The 15,927-nt window shown below is 46.4% G+C and overlaps 1 protein-coding gene across 1 annotated transcript in view; it reads right to left on the bottom strand.

The window, feature by feature from the left end:
* The window catches only part of COL5A2 (collagen type V alpha 2 chain), a 208,390-nt gene that overhangs the window by 89,106 nt on the left and 103,357 nt on the right, over positions 1-15,927 (bottom strand). The window contains exons 6-9 of the mRNA XM_081023312.1: positions 11,922-12,149; positions 4,802-4,815; positions 2,285-2,317; positions 1,210-1,242 (exon numbers count right to left, since the gene is read on the bottom strand). Coding sequence (XP_080879438.1) covers positions 1,210-1,242; positions 2,285-2,317; positions 4,802-4,815; positions 11,922-12,149 — 308 coding nt within the window. The remainder of the gene's footprint in view (positions 1-1,209; positions 1,243-2,284; positions 2,318-4,801; positions 4,816-11,921; positions 12,150-15,927) is intronic.

Raw genomic sequence — 15,927 nt, forward strand, 5'->3', positions numbered from 1 at the left:
CATGGAATGTCCTCTCTGAAGGCAGAGTGCTTGGAAGCCACTGCCATAAACTATGGCCCATATTCCCCTAAAAAGGCTCACTATTGAGGGTTAAAGGAAAAACACATGAAGAATTGCCCAGAGACCACTGGTTAAACATCAGAGGCATACTCTCCAACATCCCACAGAGGAAAATCAGGGCACGTGAGAAAATCACGAGACTCGGGTGAGATCATGGCCCCCCCAAAAATGTGCATCTTTCAGGGCTGTGCTCTTGCAGGAGCCAGGTGATTCACACTAGGGTACGACCCACAAAAACAGGCATCTGTTGGGGCCACACTCTTGCGGGAGCCCAAATGAGACAACCCAAGATCCAACTGCTTCTGCAATTCTGGAATGTCCTGCTCACAGTGGGACAGTTGACAGGTATGCAGATGGGGACAAGAAGTCAGCAACCTAAAATGAACTTTACAAAGATGTGGAATGTGTGTATAAGAAGACCCCTGCTGGATCAGGCCAAGGGCCCATCTGGTCCAGCATTGTGTTCTCACAGTGGCAAACCAGATGGCTATGTGAAAACACAAGCAAGCCAACCATTCTGAACTGCCTGGCAATGTAATTTTTGCCTGCCTACTGAAAGCTATTTTCTCCTAACCCTGGACCTGAGATCTTTCACTTCCACTCAAGGTGAGACCAAATGTTACATTCCCAATGAATGCAATGAAACTCAGGTGTTAGAGAAAGGCCACTTTGCAGGGGCAGAGTTGCAGGATTTGGAGCACAGAAGCACCAGGCAAGGAGAGATGGCTTAACTCCCCCCCCCCTCCATCCTGCAACCCTATTACTGCAATCCCTTGTCCCTACTCCATGTTTGCAAATGCAAACACTCACACACATTTGAAAGGGTAAACAGACACTTGGGACCATCTAAGTACGGGGGGGGGGGGGGCTTCCTTTCCTAAGTATTATATGTGAAGTCTAAAGTGCAGGAAGAGCAATAGGAAATGAAAACCTATTGGGAAATCTATATGAAAGACCTCATGCACAGCAACCACTAACAATCATATAAATAAGAACTATAGCATGGCTATTCAGCATGCCCTAGAAGGGAGACGCAATAACCAACTCTGGAAGGAAGAGATCAGAACAGCTGCCAAAGATAAGAAGAAAGTGCACACTAGGAGAATATTCCACATTCTTTAAAGAATACTGGAGTTAGTGATTACTTACAGCTGGTCCGGGCCGGCCTCGAATACCTGTAACCTAAAGACAGAGAACAAGTTTAATAACAGATCACAACTTAGTGAAGTGTAGCATGCATTTTGTGGTAATGATTTGCAGCGTGATTGTCAGCATGAATTCTCTCTCTTTGTCTGACAGACTCCATTAACATTTCCACAGATTTTCTGCAGAAGGAGCAAGAGCCGGAAATGAAAAACCAAACACTCTAAGTACGTTAAAAAGCTATCTGGCGGCTATGTATTTTCACTTCCCACACAGACACACATCTCTCAGTGCTTGGCCTTGTTAGGGACATTGTTGGCCACTGGGGCTGGGCAGGAATTTTTCCACCTGGCATATTGGCCCCGGCCCTGTGGTTTTCGCCTTCCTCATAGCAATTGTCACAACTTTATGCTGCTTTGTCTTGGATGGAGGAGAGGTTGTAGCCTCTGCCTGCCCCTCCATGGGAAAGGGGATTTCATTAAAGGGATCAATGAGGAGCTGCTTCTGTCCGGACACCCAGGCAGGGGCAAGGGCCATAGCACTCATCAAATGGGGACCCCAGTGGGGGGACCCCTATTTGATGTAGGTCATAGCCCCTGCCCCCCAAGGTTGGGTTAACCCTAGAATACACTCCCAGCAGATGGGCTGGATTGGAAATGGTATATCCAATGCCTAAGCCCAAACTTTCACATCTGCAATAAATAAAGTTGTGGTCTATTTGACACATTCTTCACTTATATACATTGTCCTGTCTGGTTATTTTACAGTCATACCTCATGTTACGTTTGTTTCATGTTACGTTTTTTCAGGTTGCGTCCCACGGCGTCCCGGAAGTACCAGAAAGGGTTACTTCCGGGTTTTGCGGCATGCGCGCAAGTGCCAAATTGCACCATTATTTGACAACTGTTATTGTTTTATTGCAACCTATCTTTGGGCAGGGGATGGGGGAATCTAAGGACCAAAAGATGGAACATAAATGCCTCTGATAAATAAGTTGTTTTACGTACTCTACCCCGTAAAGAGTCATGTCAGTGAAAATTAAAATGGAAACCATAAACAAAGGAACCCAGCAACAACTTACCACTGGCACAATTCCAGGTTCTCCTTTTTGACCCTGCAGGGTTGGAAACAAACGTTATTTTTTCTGACAGCCCAATAATAAGGAAAATTGTGCAGAGAAAATGCTTTTCAACATTCCACATAAAACATATGATGACATTATACAAGGGGGGGGGCAGGTCCCAAATTATTAGAAAACCTGGAAAACTCTTTTAGCATTAAATGCTAAATTAGTGCAGTTACCTAAAGCCTGGTCATGGATATGGGTGAAAGAAGCTTTGCGCTCTCTCTCTCTCTCTCTGTGTGTGTGTGTGTGTGTGCATTCTGGTTCTTGTATTTTCTCCCCTTCAAAATGAATCTATCTGTGCTCCACAAGGAGTACACAGTCTGGTGGCGGGGGCAGGGACAGATCTCCTTTTACATGAACATAGTTCCAGCTGCCATGACTTAAGATGGTGATTAGAAACCTGTGGCCCCTTCAAATGTTGTCAGACGCCATCTCCTATCAGCCCCAGTCAACATATCCTACGGTCAGGGATGGTGGGAGTCAGAGTCAATCAAAAACTATAGGTTCCCCACATTTGAGTCAGGATCTGGGTACCTGAAGGACCTCTCTTTCCTGCATGTATCTACCCATACCTTGAGATCTTCATCATGCTCCCCATCTCTAAAATTGGGTGGGTAGTGAGCAGTGAGAAGCTTTATTTGCAATGCTCTGCCCAAGGATGTACTCTTGTATTCTTCCAGCACAAATTGAAGACTTTTTAATGTTCTCAGGCCTTTTAAAAAATATATCAGTTGAATGCTGTTTTTATTCTGCTCTGTGATGCTTGTGCTATACCAGGAATGTCCAACTTTCAAGAGACTGCAATCTACTCCCACTAAAAAAAATAAATGTCAGTGATCTACCCATTGGATTGACCAAAGTTGTTGAGCTTTGAGCTCCTGGTATGCCCAGCGGAGGACCTTAAGGTCCACAAATAACAACACTTTGGAGGTCCCAAGTCATAAGGTGGTTAGATTGGTCTCAGCTAGGGCCAGGGCCTTTTCAGTACTGGCCCCAACTTGGTGGAACGCTCTGTCACAAGAGACTAGGGCCCTGCAGGACTTGACATCTTTCCGCAGGGCCTGCAAGACAGAGCTGTTCTGCCTGGCCTTTGGTTTAGACTCAGTCTGACCCTTATGTTTTCCCTCCCCTTACAGTTTTGATCTATGAGCTACTTTTAAAATGAGGCTGCATTTTAAATTGCATTCTAACCTGTATTTTAAATTGCTTCCCCCCCCCCATTATGTTTTTATTGTAATTTTACTGGTGTTAGCCGCCCTGAGCCCAACTCTGGCCGGGGAGGGCGGGGTATCAATAAAATTTATTATTATTATTATTATTATTATTATTATTATTATTATTTTGGCCAATTGACCAGGATCGACCAGGGGCGCCCTGCGATCAACCGGTACATCACAATCAACCTGCTGGACATTCCTGTTCTATACTTCCTGTTCTGCTTTTTATTATATTGTTATGATAGGTCATTCCATCATCTAAACTGTTTTCTTTGTACTTGCCTTCAGAATATTTACTCAAGGAAGGGGTATACATATCCTTCTGCCCGTGTGCTATGACTTCCTACTGTGTTTAAAATCCAGCAGACCTTCCACTATGACTTCAATAGTTGCAGCTTATTTGTACCAGCACCAGAAAGTCTGTATCTATCACTCGTCCCTGCCTTTCTAAGGAATCTCTATAATCTTTGTCAATCCTGAAAGATCTCAATGGTTTTCCTGTGTTTGCTCTTGCATATTACCGTGGTACCTCAGTTTTCGAACGTAATCCCTTCCAGAAGACCATTCGAGTTTTCAAACATTCAAAAATCGAAAACTCAATAGCTGATAGCTAGGCGTCAGGATCTTGTGCTCAGCGGAAGCCGCGTGGCATGTTTGACTTCCGAGGCACGTTTGAAAACCGAAGCATTTACTTCTGGGTTTACAGCGTTCGAAAACCAAAATGTTCATCAGTGGAGACGTTCGAAAACCAAGGTACCACAGTAATTAATTTGTGAGAGAGATGCTATTTAAGATTCCTTGAAGTTTTTTCAAACTACCATCAAAGCGCTTACAGTGGCATTTTATGTAATGGGTTAGTAAAGGTAAAGGGACCCCTGACCATTAGGTCCAGTTGTGACCGACTCTGGGGTTGCGGCGCTCATCTTGCTTTATTGGCCGAGGGAGCCGGCGTACAGCTTCCGGGTCATGTGGCCAGCATGACTAAGCCACTTCTGGCGAACTAGAGCAGTGCACGGAAACGCCGTTTACCTTCCCGCTGGAGCGGCACCTGTTTATCTACTTGCACTTTGACATGCTTTCAAACTGCTAGGTGGGCAGGAGAGGGACAGAGCAATGAGAGCTCACCCCGTCGCGGAGATTCGAACCGCCGACCTTCTGATCGGCAAGTCCTAGGCTCTGTGGTTTAACCCACAGCGCCACCCGCGTCCCTATAATGGGTTAGTAGAGGGAGGTAAATAAAAGTGAGAATGCTTACCTTCCGTCCTCTACCTGGAAGAAAAGGAAAGAAGAGAAGAGAAATTAGCTCAGGTGGGTTCCCAGCACATGTACTGACAATGATTTCCATGCCTGAAGTTATGAGCTATATTTAGGCATTCAGAATGTGACTTTACTAAACATGCACGGAGCGGCAAATATACCGGTACGCTTTAACTCCACTTCTCATCCGTTTCTGTCTTCTGTGTAATCATAGAGGCTTTTGCACAATTCAGAACCCTGGAAAAATCAGAATTCCAACATGCACAGGGTAGCTTCCTCCATGCTGCTAACAGTGTTGGGAGTTGCCAGCACGTTCATGGGTTAAAAGATCGGTTGGCTGAATCAAACAGGAGACAAAAAGGCAAGCGTCTTAAGAAGTAGAGGCCTGAGGGGAGAAGGTTGGGAAGAAACACAGGCCTGGGGGGGAAACGCATGAATTTCGTTACATGGATTACGGAATAGGAGCAGCCATGGAGAAAGAAGGAAAGCCTCAGGCAAGGGCCTGAGAAAGGTCTGTGTTGCTACCAAGAAAGGAGAGAACAAAGGAGCCAAGATGCAAGGAGGGAAAATGGAAACGCAGGAGAGGAGGAATGTCACATGCAGAACTCCCCAGTCATTCTTTGGTGCACAGGTTGCTAATTTTGACAGTCGCATGAATGTGTGATTTATTGAATGAAACTGGAAAGTTGCTTAAGCCATCCTGCGGGAAGATACTTCCTATTTCAGGAATGCAGAATTTTATTTTGCTTATATCTCAGATGAGGCAATTTTGCATTTCCTGTAAATAAAACTTTTCTCTACAAACCTTCACTCAGACCACAATCCTTTGTATGTTTAATCAAGTCCCATTGTGCTCAAGAATACTTACTTCCAAGTAAGTGTTTATAGGATTACAGACTGAATCTGCTATGTGCTGATCCTTGACAGCTTCCTTTAACATTGATATTTTGTCTTTAAACCTAGCTGGTTGTTACATGCAATCAAAAGTTGGCCAGCAAGCACAAATAATCCAATAAATGTTTTCTAAATACTGCCTCCCCTCATCATTTTTATCGAATTTTGCAAGAGCTACAGCTGGCTGGAAACCTATTTAGCACCAGCCACTTCTAACATGCATACTAATTATAAGCAAATGCCCAGATGTGAAGTCAAACCATAATATAATTCTTAGGCAGGTGTTGACAAATGTATTTAAAAGCATTCAGGCAGTCTACAGCTTTGGCATCGTCTTCTTTCCGCTTGTGTGGCTGAAATTTGCAGCCTTTGGCCTGAAACCTGCGAAATGCACCCATCTGCTTATTAAAGCATGCCATATCTTGTCTTATTGCTTAATCGTCTAACAACCAGATGTACAGCTCTTGTTCATACTCCAAGTCATCAAAAGTAATCCAAATGGCAAATAGTAAAGGTAAAGGGTCCAGTCATGACCGACTCTGGGGTTGCAGCGCTCATCTCGCTTTATTGGCCGAGGGAGCTGGCGTACAGCTTCCGGGTCATGTGGCCAGCATGACTAAGCCGCTTTGGTGAACCAGAGCAGCGCACGGAAATGCCGTTTACCGTATTTTTCGCTCCATAGGACGCACTTTTTCCCCTCCAAAAATGAAGGGGAAATGTGTGTGCGTCCTATGGGGCGAATGCAGGCTTTCGCTGAAGCCTGGAGAGCGAGAGGCATCAGTGCGCACCGACCCCTCTCGCTCTCCAGGCTTCAGGAAGCTATCCGCAAGCCTTGCAAGCCTGGTGGGAGTTCCCGCGGGCTCACAAGGCTTGCAAGCAGCAGCCTGCAGCCCCGGCGAGTGTCCGCAAGCCTTGCGCGCCCGGCAGGAGGTCCCACCGAGCGCGCGAGGCTTGGGGCGGCAGCTTGTCGCCCGAAGCACGGGGAGCCCTCCGGAGGGCTCCCCGTGCTTTGGGCGAGTGTCTGCAAGCCTTGCGCGCCCGGCAGGAGGTCCCGCCGAGCGCGCGAGGCTTGGGGCGGCAGCCTGTCGCCCGAAGCACGGGGAGCCCTCCGGAGGGCTCCCCGTGCTTTGGGCGAGTGTCTGCAAGCCTCGCGCGCCCGGTGGGAGGTCCCGCCGAGCGCGCGAGGCTTGGGGCGGTAGCCTGCAGCCCGAAGCACGCGGAGCCCTCCGGAGGGTGCCCCGTGCTTCTTGCAGGTGTGTACAAGGCTTGGGGCGGCAGCCGCGGCGGGGGGGGGAATAATTTTTTTTATTCATTTCCCCCCCCAAAAAATGAGGTGCGTCCTATGGGCCGGTGCGCCCTATAGAACGAAAAATACGGTACCTTCCCGCCGGAGTGGTATGTATTTATCTACTTGCACTTTGATGTGCTTTCGAACTGCTAGGTTGGCAGGAGCTGGGACCGAACAACGGGAGCTCACCCCATCGCGGGGATTCGAACCGCCGACCTTCTGATCGGCAAGTCCTAGGCTCTGTGATTTAACCCACAGCGCCACCCACACATTTTGGAAGTCGCCATGCTCCACAGTAGAATTACCTTATTTTTCCTTAGACAAGACTAGGGTTTTTTTTACCAAAAAAATAGGCTTAAAATTGGGGCTCATCTTATACACAAGTAGTGATGAGGGGTGTTTTCTTAATTTGGAGTCCCCAAAAATAGGGGGCCTCTTATACATGGGGGCGTCTTATACAGGGGAAAATACGGTACTCAGCACACATGCCAGGCATGCTTGAACACAATCTGGTTTGCTTCCAGTATAAAGGAAGGTCAGAAATTCAAAGATTTCCTTCTGCTGCAGATCCTTCCCTTAACAATTAGTGAAATATCCATTTTATGTTCCTCGGGGCATACAAAGGAAATGAACTATAACACCAAGACAGCAGTTCAACAAACCTTTCCTGTTTAAAAAAACCCCACAAATTGTATGGTTTGAATTTTATAAGAAAGTGCTATATTTACGTGAATCTAATGTGCCGTTGAATCTAATGCGCACCTCAATTTTCAAAACCTTGAAACCGAAATTTGCTGGCGCCATCAAATCGAATGTGCACCCTAATTTTCGCAACATAATTTGGCCAAAAAGGTGCGCATTATATTCGAGTAAATACAGTAGCATTGGTTTAGTCCAGGGGTGCCCAAATATTTTTCAGACAGGGCCAGATTTTATGAAGCTAACATGCATGAGGGCCGACCAAAGTTGTTGAGTTTTAGGGATTAAAGTTGTTGAGTTTTTTTGCAATTTGACCCGGAGGTTGTTAAGCTGGATTTAACCAGAAATATAGACATATACTGCCACAGGGGCCGGATTACATTGACCGGTGGGCCAAATTTGGCCCCCAGAACGGACTTTGGACATGCCTTGTTTAATCTAACTCATCTGTTCTTCATAGTTTTTATTTTTCTTGCCTGAAAATATATATAGTGCATCACAGCTCTCCAGTCCAGCCAGGATTATGCCTATTGCAAACCATCACATGCTCACCAACAGCAGATGCCATATCGGGGCACCACTGCACATCTGACCTCCCAACAGTTGAGTCACTGTTGCTTACTGGGAGAGAGAGGAGAGGTTTGCATGGTGCAAACACGCCAGCGGAAATACCAGTTTGATTCCGCCAGTGCTCACAGACACCTCTCTTCTTCCCTCTCTGAGGGAACTCAGAGGCAAATCAAACTGTTGGGGGGAACTCTCTGATGCAACTCAACTGTTGGGGGAGAGGTACAATCCCCTACTGCCACCTCCCACAAAATTGCTGCCATTCCAGCCAATAATCTGGCGAGTGTGGCTTCCCCACTAGAACTCTTACACCGCTGAGGCACTGCTTCTCGTTAATTGGTTGGAAACAGAATTAGAACGACATGCCATGTCATCCAACGACGCCCTTCCCTCCACGACTGAGGCCTTTTATAAAGTTTATCCAGGAGTAAACTTCATTCAGAAAAAAGTCCTTTCAATGTTAATTAAACACTTCCTGATTGCAGGGCCTGACCTCACTGTTGTTTCTTTTTGGCCACAGCTGAAGGATTGGTAATGAATAGCCTCTTAATTATCCTTGAATAGCCTTTCTTAATATCCCGTTGTCCAGTTTCCCTTTCTATGGGAAGTTGTAGGGGGAGGTAAGACTTTTAATTACGGGTTTCTTTTTCCTGCCAGATTGCACCATTTTGCTATACAAAATTAAAAGGAAAGAATGAGACTACAATGATGTGACAACAATATCATGCAGATTCTCCATAAAGAATGAACCGCAGGGCAGTAATTCGGGGGTGGGGGGAGGTTACCATGGAAACAATCTAGGATGGTGTAAACACTGGTCCAGTTGCCAGAGGAAGATAGGAACTGAAGCTATATGTGGCTGGGAATATAGCCTAAAACTTCAAGCATGAACCACATGAGATATCATTCGGTCTTTGGTGGATGGTCCCTATTTTTCCAGGGACAGTCCCAGATTTACAAAAGCCGTCCCATATTTTTTTATTTGATTCCAGAAGGTTCTGCTTTTCCTTGGGACGTCCCTATTTTCACCAGAAACATTGGAGGGTATGGAGTTATGTGACCCCCCCCAAAGCCAAAGAGATAAGTAACTATACAACATTTAGAAGACACCTGAAGGCAGCCCTACATAATAATAATAATAATAATAATAATAATAATAATAATAATTTTTGTTTCTAACCCCCCCCCCCAAAATCTGGCTGGGTTTCCTCGGCCACTCTGGGTGACTTCCAACAAAAGATTTAAAATACATTAAAACAACAGTCATTAAAAAACTTCCCTAAACGGACTGCCTTCAGATATCTTCTAAATGTCACATAGTTGCTTATTTCCTTGACATCTGACAGGAGGGCGTTCCACAGGGCGGGCGCCACTACTGAGAAGGCCCTCTGCCTGGTTCCCTGTAACCTCACTTCTCGAAGTGGAGGGAACCGCCAGAAGGCCCTTGGAGCTGGACCTCAGTGTCCAGGTTGAACGATGGGGGTGGAGACGCTCCTTCAGGCATACTGGACCTAGTTTTATTTATGTTTTTATATATGTTGGAAGCTATCCAGAGTTGCTGGGGCAACCCAGTCAGATGGGTGGGGGTATTATGGAATAGGACATCCCTGTTTTCATCGAGGAATGTTGGAGGGTATGCTATTGGAGACGGTGCTGGCCCCTGGACTGGTTTTTAGTAAGAAGCAGGTGGGGTGGCGGGCTTAGCTGAAGACAGACTGAGATTGATGGGGCCATGCCTCACTCACTTTAATGGGCCAGCCTCTACTGCACCAAAATGTGTCCCAACACCACCACCATATTCACACATGGTGCATAGTAATATCTCCACCTAAGTCTGCTTGGGGACGTGGGTGGTGCTGTGGGTTAAACCACAGAGCCTAGGACTTGCCGATCAGAAGGTCAGCGGTTCGAATCCCCACGACGGGGTGAGCTCCCGTTGCTCGGTCCCTGCTCCTGCCAACCTAGCAGTTCGAAAGCACATCAAAGTGCAAGTAGATAAATAAGTACTGCTCCGGAGGGAAGGTAAATGGCGTTTCTGTGCGCTGCTCTGGTTCGCCAGAAGCGGCTTAGTCATGCTGGCCACATGATCCGGAAGCTGTACGCCGGCTCCCCCGGCCAATAAAGCGAGATGAGCGCCGCAACCTCAGAGTCGGCCATGACTGGACCTAATGGTCAGGGGTCCCTTTACCGTTAAGTCTGCTTGAGCCATTTTATCTTTGTGAATTCCTTGAGCCTGAACTGTCCTGAATCACACATCTTAGACTAATGTGTGGGTCATAACTGAATTACCCCCCTGGTTTTTGCGCTTTCCGTATGTCCCGGCAACAGGGCTGGCCCAAGACATGTTGACACCTGAGGTGGAGCCCAAAATGGCTTCCTCCTCCCCCCACCCCACCAGGGAAGAAGGGGTGAGGCAAAATCTACATCAGGAACAAGGGGGGGGGGAAAGAGAAAGATCTCCATCAGGGTCTGCTGCCTCTAGCGTACCCTACCAGCCTGCCTCATGTGTGAACCAGCCCTGCCTGACACTATTTTCAATTTTGCGTGTGTTAAAATGCATATTTTGAGGGGGAAACACTTCTAGAAATGGGTATTCTGAGAGAAAATACGTTTTAAAATGTTCAAAAATCAGATCGGTAGTTGGATTCCTCTTGAGGGTACTTGGCAAGCCGACAGGACAGCGATGAGGGACCAAGGATTGACGTGGTTATTCTGTGATGTTATGGCAGTGGACGAAGCTGTAGGGTAACTTTTGAATAAATGTGTTTTAATATAATAATAATCAGTGCTTTTTCTGGGGGGGGAGGGATGCAGGGGTACGCATACCCTTAAACATTTTGTGAATCTTTGTACTTTTGCCCATTTACAGTGGTACTTCTGGTTATGAATGGAATCCGTTCCGGAGGTCCGTTCGTAACTGTAAACTGTTCTTAACCTGAGGCGTGATTTGGCTAATGGCGCCTCTGGCGCGCGATTTCCGCTCGCATCCTGGGGGCAAAGTTCGCAACCAGGAGCGCCTACTTCCGGGTTAGTGGAGCTCATAACCCACAGCGTGTGTAGCCAGGAACATTTGTAACCAGAGGTACCACTGTACTGTATTTATTTTTTTCCGATTAGAACTATAAAATGGTGATTTTCTTTAGTCAAAATGAGAGTACCCCTAAACATTCTTTTAGGAGGGGGAAGCACTGACAACAACAACAACTACTACTACTACTACTACTGAGGGGGTTTGTGCAGCAATAGGGCAGAATAAACTTGTAAGTAACTGGAAATAGACCGATACAACCATATCCTTACCTAGATGGACTGAATTGACTATTGCCTCTTCTGCAAAGGAAAGACTACATGAATCATAAACAAATACAACTGCACTGCTCCCTAGGTTCTAGGTCAGGCACCCCCAAACTCGGCCCTCCAGCTGTTTTGGGACTACAGTTCCCATCATCCCTAACCGCTGGTCCTGTTAGCTAGGGATGATGGGAGTTGTAGTCCCTAAACAGCTGGAGGGCCAAGTTTGGGGGTGCCTGTTCTAGGTGTTCAGGGTGTGGTGTGTATGCACAAGTGCCCATCTTCTGTGCCACATTGACTCAGGCAAGTCTGTACACGTCCAAGTTATATATCCCAGCATGCAACTGGGCCCCGATTATCACATTTGAAGCAATCTTACCAATAGCGCCTTCAAATCCATTGCGGGCTGTGTTTGGACACACAAGGCAGCACTCTCCCGGAGGGACCTGTGGATTTTCACATTCTAGCACATCAAGACATTGGATCTCATCGCAGAGAATGGCTCCGCTGTCGCAAACGCAAATCTGGCACGGGGACGGCTTCCAAATGTCTCTGTTCAGATACACCTGGCCATTCTGCGTGCAGGCAACCTCTTCGGTATCTAGTTCTAAAAGAAAACAGAACAGAAGGCAATGTAAGTGGCTTCATTTTACTACACGGTGACAACACAATGTGTCAACAGAATGACAACCCCTCATGAGGTGCATGCGCTTCTTCACTTGTTTGCCACATGCCATGAGCCATGGCTTATGTTTTATTTTTGAAAAAGAAAAGCAAGGCAATAGCTCTAAGTTGGGACTCAGCTTCATTAGTTTTTTAAAAGCGTTTAAAATGTGTTATATCGCTGCGACACCAGGTGGCGCTGTGGAGTTCCGACTTTCGGCAATGTGATTTCCCATTGTGAGGTTTACAACGTGTTTTCCTGAAACTTGTTTTTTTTTATAATGTGTCTAGTTCCAGCCCTGGAGTTTGTACCCTAACTCGAGTAAAGCTATTCTGCCAATTGTGAAAGCAACCAAAAGTGAAACAGATGTGTTGTTAACTATTACCTACCCACACTCTCACTTCTTGGCTTGCACGACAAAAAAAATCTAACCCGGTTGTTTGAGCTCTGATGCCTGGCATGAGCGGTTAATTCATGGTTCCTGTTACACTCTGTCCTCTGATGTTTGGCATGTGGACTATGGCTCACTTAATGTGTCACCTTCAGAAATGACAAAGTTGTTCAGAATAGAAACAGAGGTTTCTGAGTTAAAAGAAGATCTCTAGCTCGCTTTCAAATAAACCACAAAGTTACAGGCCTTGTGCTGGGGCTGCTAAATGTAGATTGTGTACATACCATACATTTAAAGCCCATTCCACTCCCCCCCCCCCAAATACTGGGAACTGTAGTTTTCCACACCACATAGCTACACCTCCCAGCAACCTTTTTTCCCCTTGTAGTTCTCAGGATTTGGGAGGGTGCTTTAAAAGTATGGTGCATATGAAGCCTTAGTCTATGTACACATTAGTGGCTTAAAATGCAGAGAGGTCATTCCCCACTTTGTCTCACGTTGCATTTGCATGTTGCTGTACACACCAGAGAAGGGCCAGAGATGTCTTCCCCCTTAATGCGCATTACCTGTTTGGTTTTCCCCATGCCCCACAACCAGAACCACCCCACTCCTTTTCATGAAGCTGTTGTCTGCACAGGCACTGTCATCCACACATATACCTTATCACATATACAGTCATCAAACTGTTTTTTAAAACTATGAAAAACAAAAGTAACAAATAAAATAGTAGGATCGAAAGAAGCAAGAGAAATTGTTGCCAAAGTGAGTCTCCCTCAGTCACAGGCCAGGTGTTAGAAAGGAAGGAAAGGGAAACAATAATAATAATAATAATAATAATAATAATCCACCAAGTGGCAGGCGCTGTGGTCTAAACCACTGAGCCTCTTGGGCTTGCTGATCAGAAGGTCAGCGGTTTGAATCTCCACGGCAAGGTGAGCTCCTGTTGCTCTGTCCCAGCTCCTGCCAACCTAGCAGTTCGAAAGCACACCAGTTCAAGTAAATAAATAGGTACCGCTGCAGCGGGAAGGTAAACGGTGTTTCTGTGCGCTCTGCTTTCTGTCACAGTGTCCCGTTGTGCCAGAAGCAGTTTAGTCCTGCTGGCCACATGACCCGGAAAGCTGTCTGCGGGCAAACGCTGGCTCCCTTGGCCTGACAGCAAGATGAGCGCCGAAACCCCATAGTCATCTTTGGCTGGACTTAACCATCCAGGGATTCTTTACCTTTACCTACCATCCGGGGCTGGGGCTGCTGAACGTTGGCTGTTTACGGGCCATATTTTTAAAGCACACATTTGCTCCGTCCAGTTCTGGGAACCACAGTTTGCCCATCACAAAGCTATAACTCCCAGCAACCTCTAAAAGGAATAAGAGGACAAAAGAACACAAGAAGAGGCTGCTGGTTCAGACCCATCTAGTCCAGCACCCTGTGGGGAACCCACAAGCAGGACCTCAGACCAAAAGCACTCTCCCCTCTTGTGGTTTACAGCAACAGGTATTCAGAAGCATTAATGTCTCTGACTGTGGCAGCAGAGCATAGACATCACAGCTTGTAGCCATTTAGAGCCTTTGTTGTTGTTTAGTCAGTTAGTCGTGTCCGACTCTTTGTGACCCCATGGACCAGAGCACACCAGGCACTCCTGTCTTCCACTGCCTCCCGCAGTTTGGTAAAACTCATGCTGGTAGCTTCGAGAACACTGTCCCACCATCTCGTCCTTTGTAGTCCCCTTCTCCTTGTGCCCTCCATCTTTCCCAACATCAGGGTCTTTTCCAGGGAGTCTTCTCTTCTCATGAGGTGGCCAAAGTACTGGAGTCTCAGCTTCAGGATCTGTCCTTCCAGCGAGCACTCAGGGCTGATTTCCTTAAGAATGGATAGGTTTGATCTTCTTGCAGTCCATGGGACTCTCAAGAATCTCCTCCAGCACCATAATTCAAAATCACCAATTCTTCGGTGATCAGCCTTCTTTATGGTCCAGCTCTCATTTCCATACATCACTAATTTAGAGCCTTATCTCCCATGAATTTGTCTAACCCTCTTTTCAAACCACCCAAGTTGGTGGTTTAACTATGCACTGTACTTTATTCCATATGTCCTGCATCTTCCAACATTCAGCTTCATCACATGTCCGCGAGTTGTAGTGTTATGAGGGAGAAAAACTTCTCTCTGCTCATTTTCTTCATGCCTTGCAGTATTTTATAAACTTTCATCCTCTCACCTTTTCTCTAAATGTTTTTTTAAAAAAGCAAAAACACCCAAATGCTGCGATTTTCCTACACAGGGATCATTCCGGTTGCCCTTTTCTGAACCTTTCCCCATTCTACAATATCCTTTCTGAGGTGAGACAGTGAGGTTTAAAATAAAATTAAATCGTATTCTGGAGTATCAATGGCAATGACAATGACCTCACCGTTTCTCTTTTTATGAGGCTGTTAAAAAGGTAAAGGTACCCCTGACTGTTAGGTCCAGTCACGGACGACTCTGGGGTTGCGGTGCTCAACTCGCTTTACTGGCTGAGGGAGCCGGCATACAGCTTCTGGGTCATGTGACCAGCATGACTAAGCCGCTTCTGGCGAAGCCAGAGCAGCGCACGGAAATGCCGTTTACCTTCCCGCCGGAGTGGTACCTATTTATCTACTTGCACTTTGACGTGCTTTTGAACTGCTAGGTGGGCAGGAGCTGGGACCAAACAACAGGAGCTTACCCCATCGCGGGGATTCGAACCGCCGATCTTCTAATCGGCAAGCCCGTTAGAAGCTGTTACAGGAGGCCAAATCTCTCCTGCCTCCATTGAGAGCACAAGATCTATTGTTGCTATTCCCCAGGAATAGGGTTGTGGGCTCAAGCCCCACACTGGGCAAAAGATTCCCACATTCCAAACTAGATGACCGTCCTGGTCCCTTCCAATTCTATGGCCGAGTTGGGACTTGTGGAGAATTTCTGCAGTTATTTCATTTAAAGAATTCAGTGTGCTACCGCTAGGTGGCAGAAAAAGCCAGCTAATAACAAGGTGGAATTATCTTATTGCACAGTGAAGGAAAACAGGCCAGCCTTTCATTTGTTTGGACTTATTTGGGTTTGGGTTTGTCTCGGATTATGACTTCCTGCCAAAGCAACTTCTCAGAGTAAATATAATATCAACACTGCTGAGATGCTGAGGGTAATAAGCATTGTGCTTGCTCTCTTCAAGCAGCGATTGCAGCACCATCTTCTGCTTGCTTATATTAGCGAATGAGGCTGACCTTTGAGAATTCACTCAGGACCTACCCAATGGCTTTTTACCAAGATGACTGAATCATCGCTCACCAAAATTGCTGGGAATATGAGAAACAGAGA

The sequence above is a fragment of the Podarcis pityusensis genome (assembly GCF_964106645.2).
Source record: "Podarcis pityusensis genome assembly, chromosome: 1".
Classification (NCBI taxonomy): domain Eukaryota; kingdom Metazoa; phylum Chordata; class Lepidosauria; order Squamata; family Lacertidae; genus Podarcis; species Podarcis pityusensis.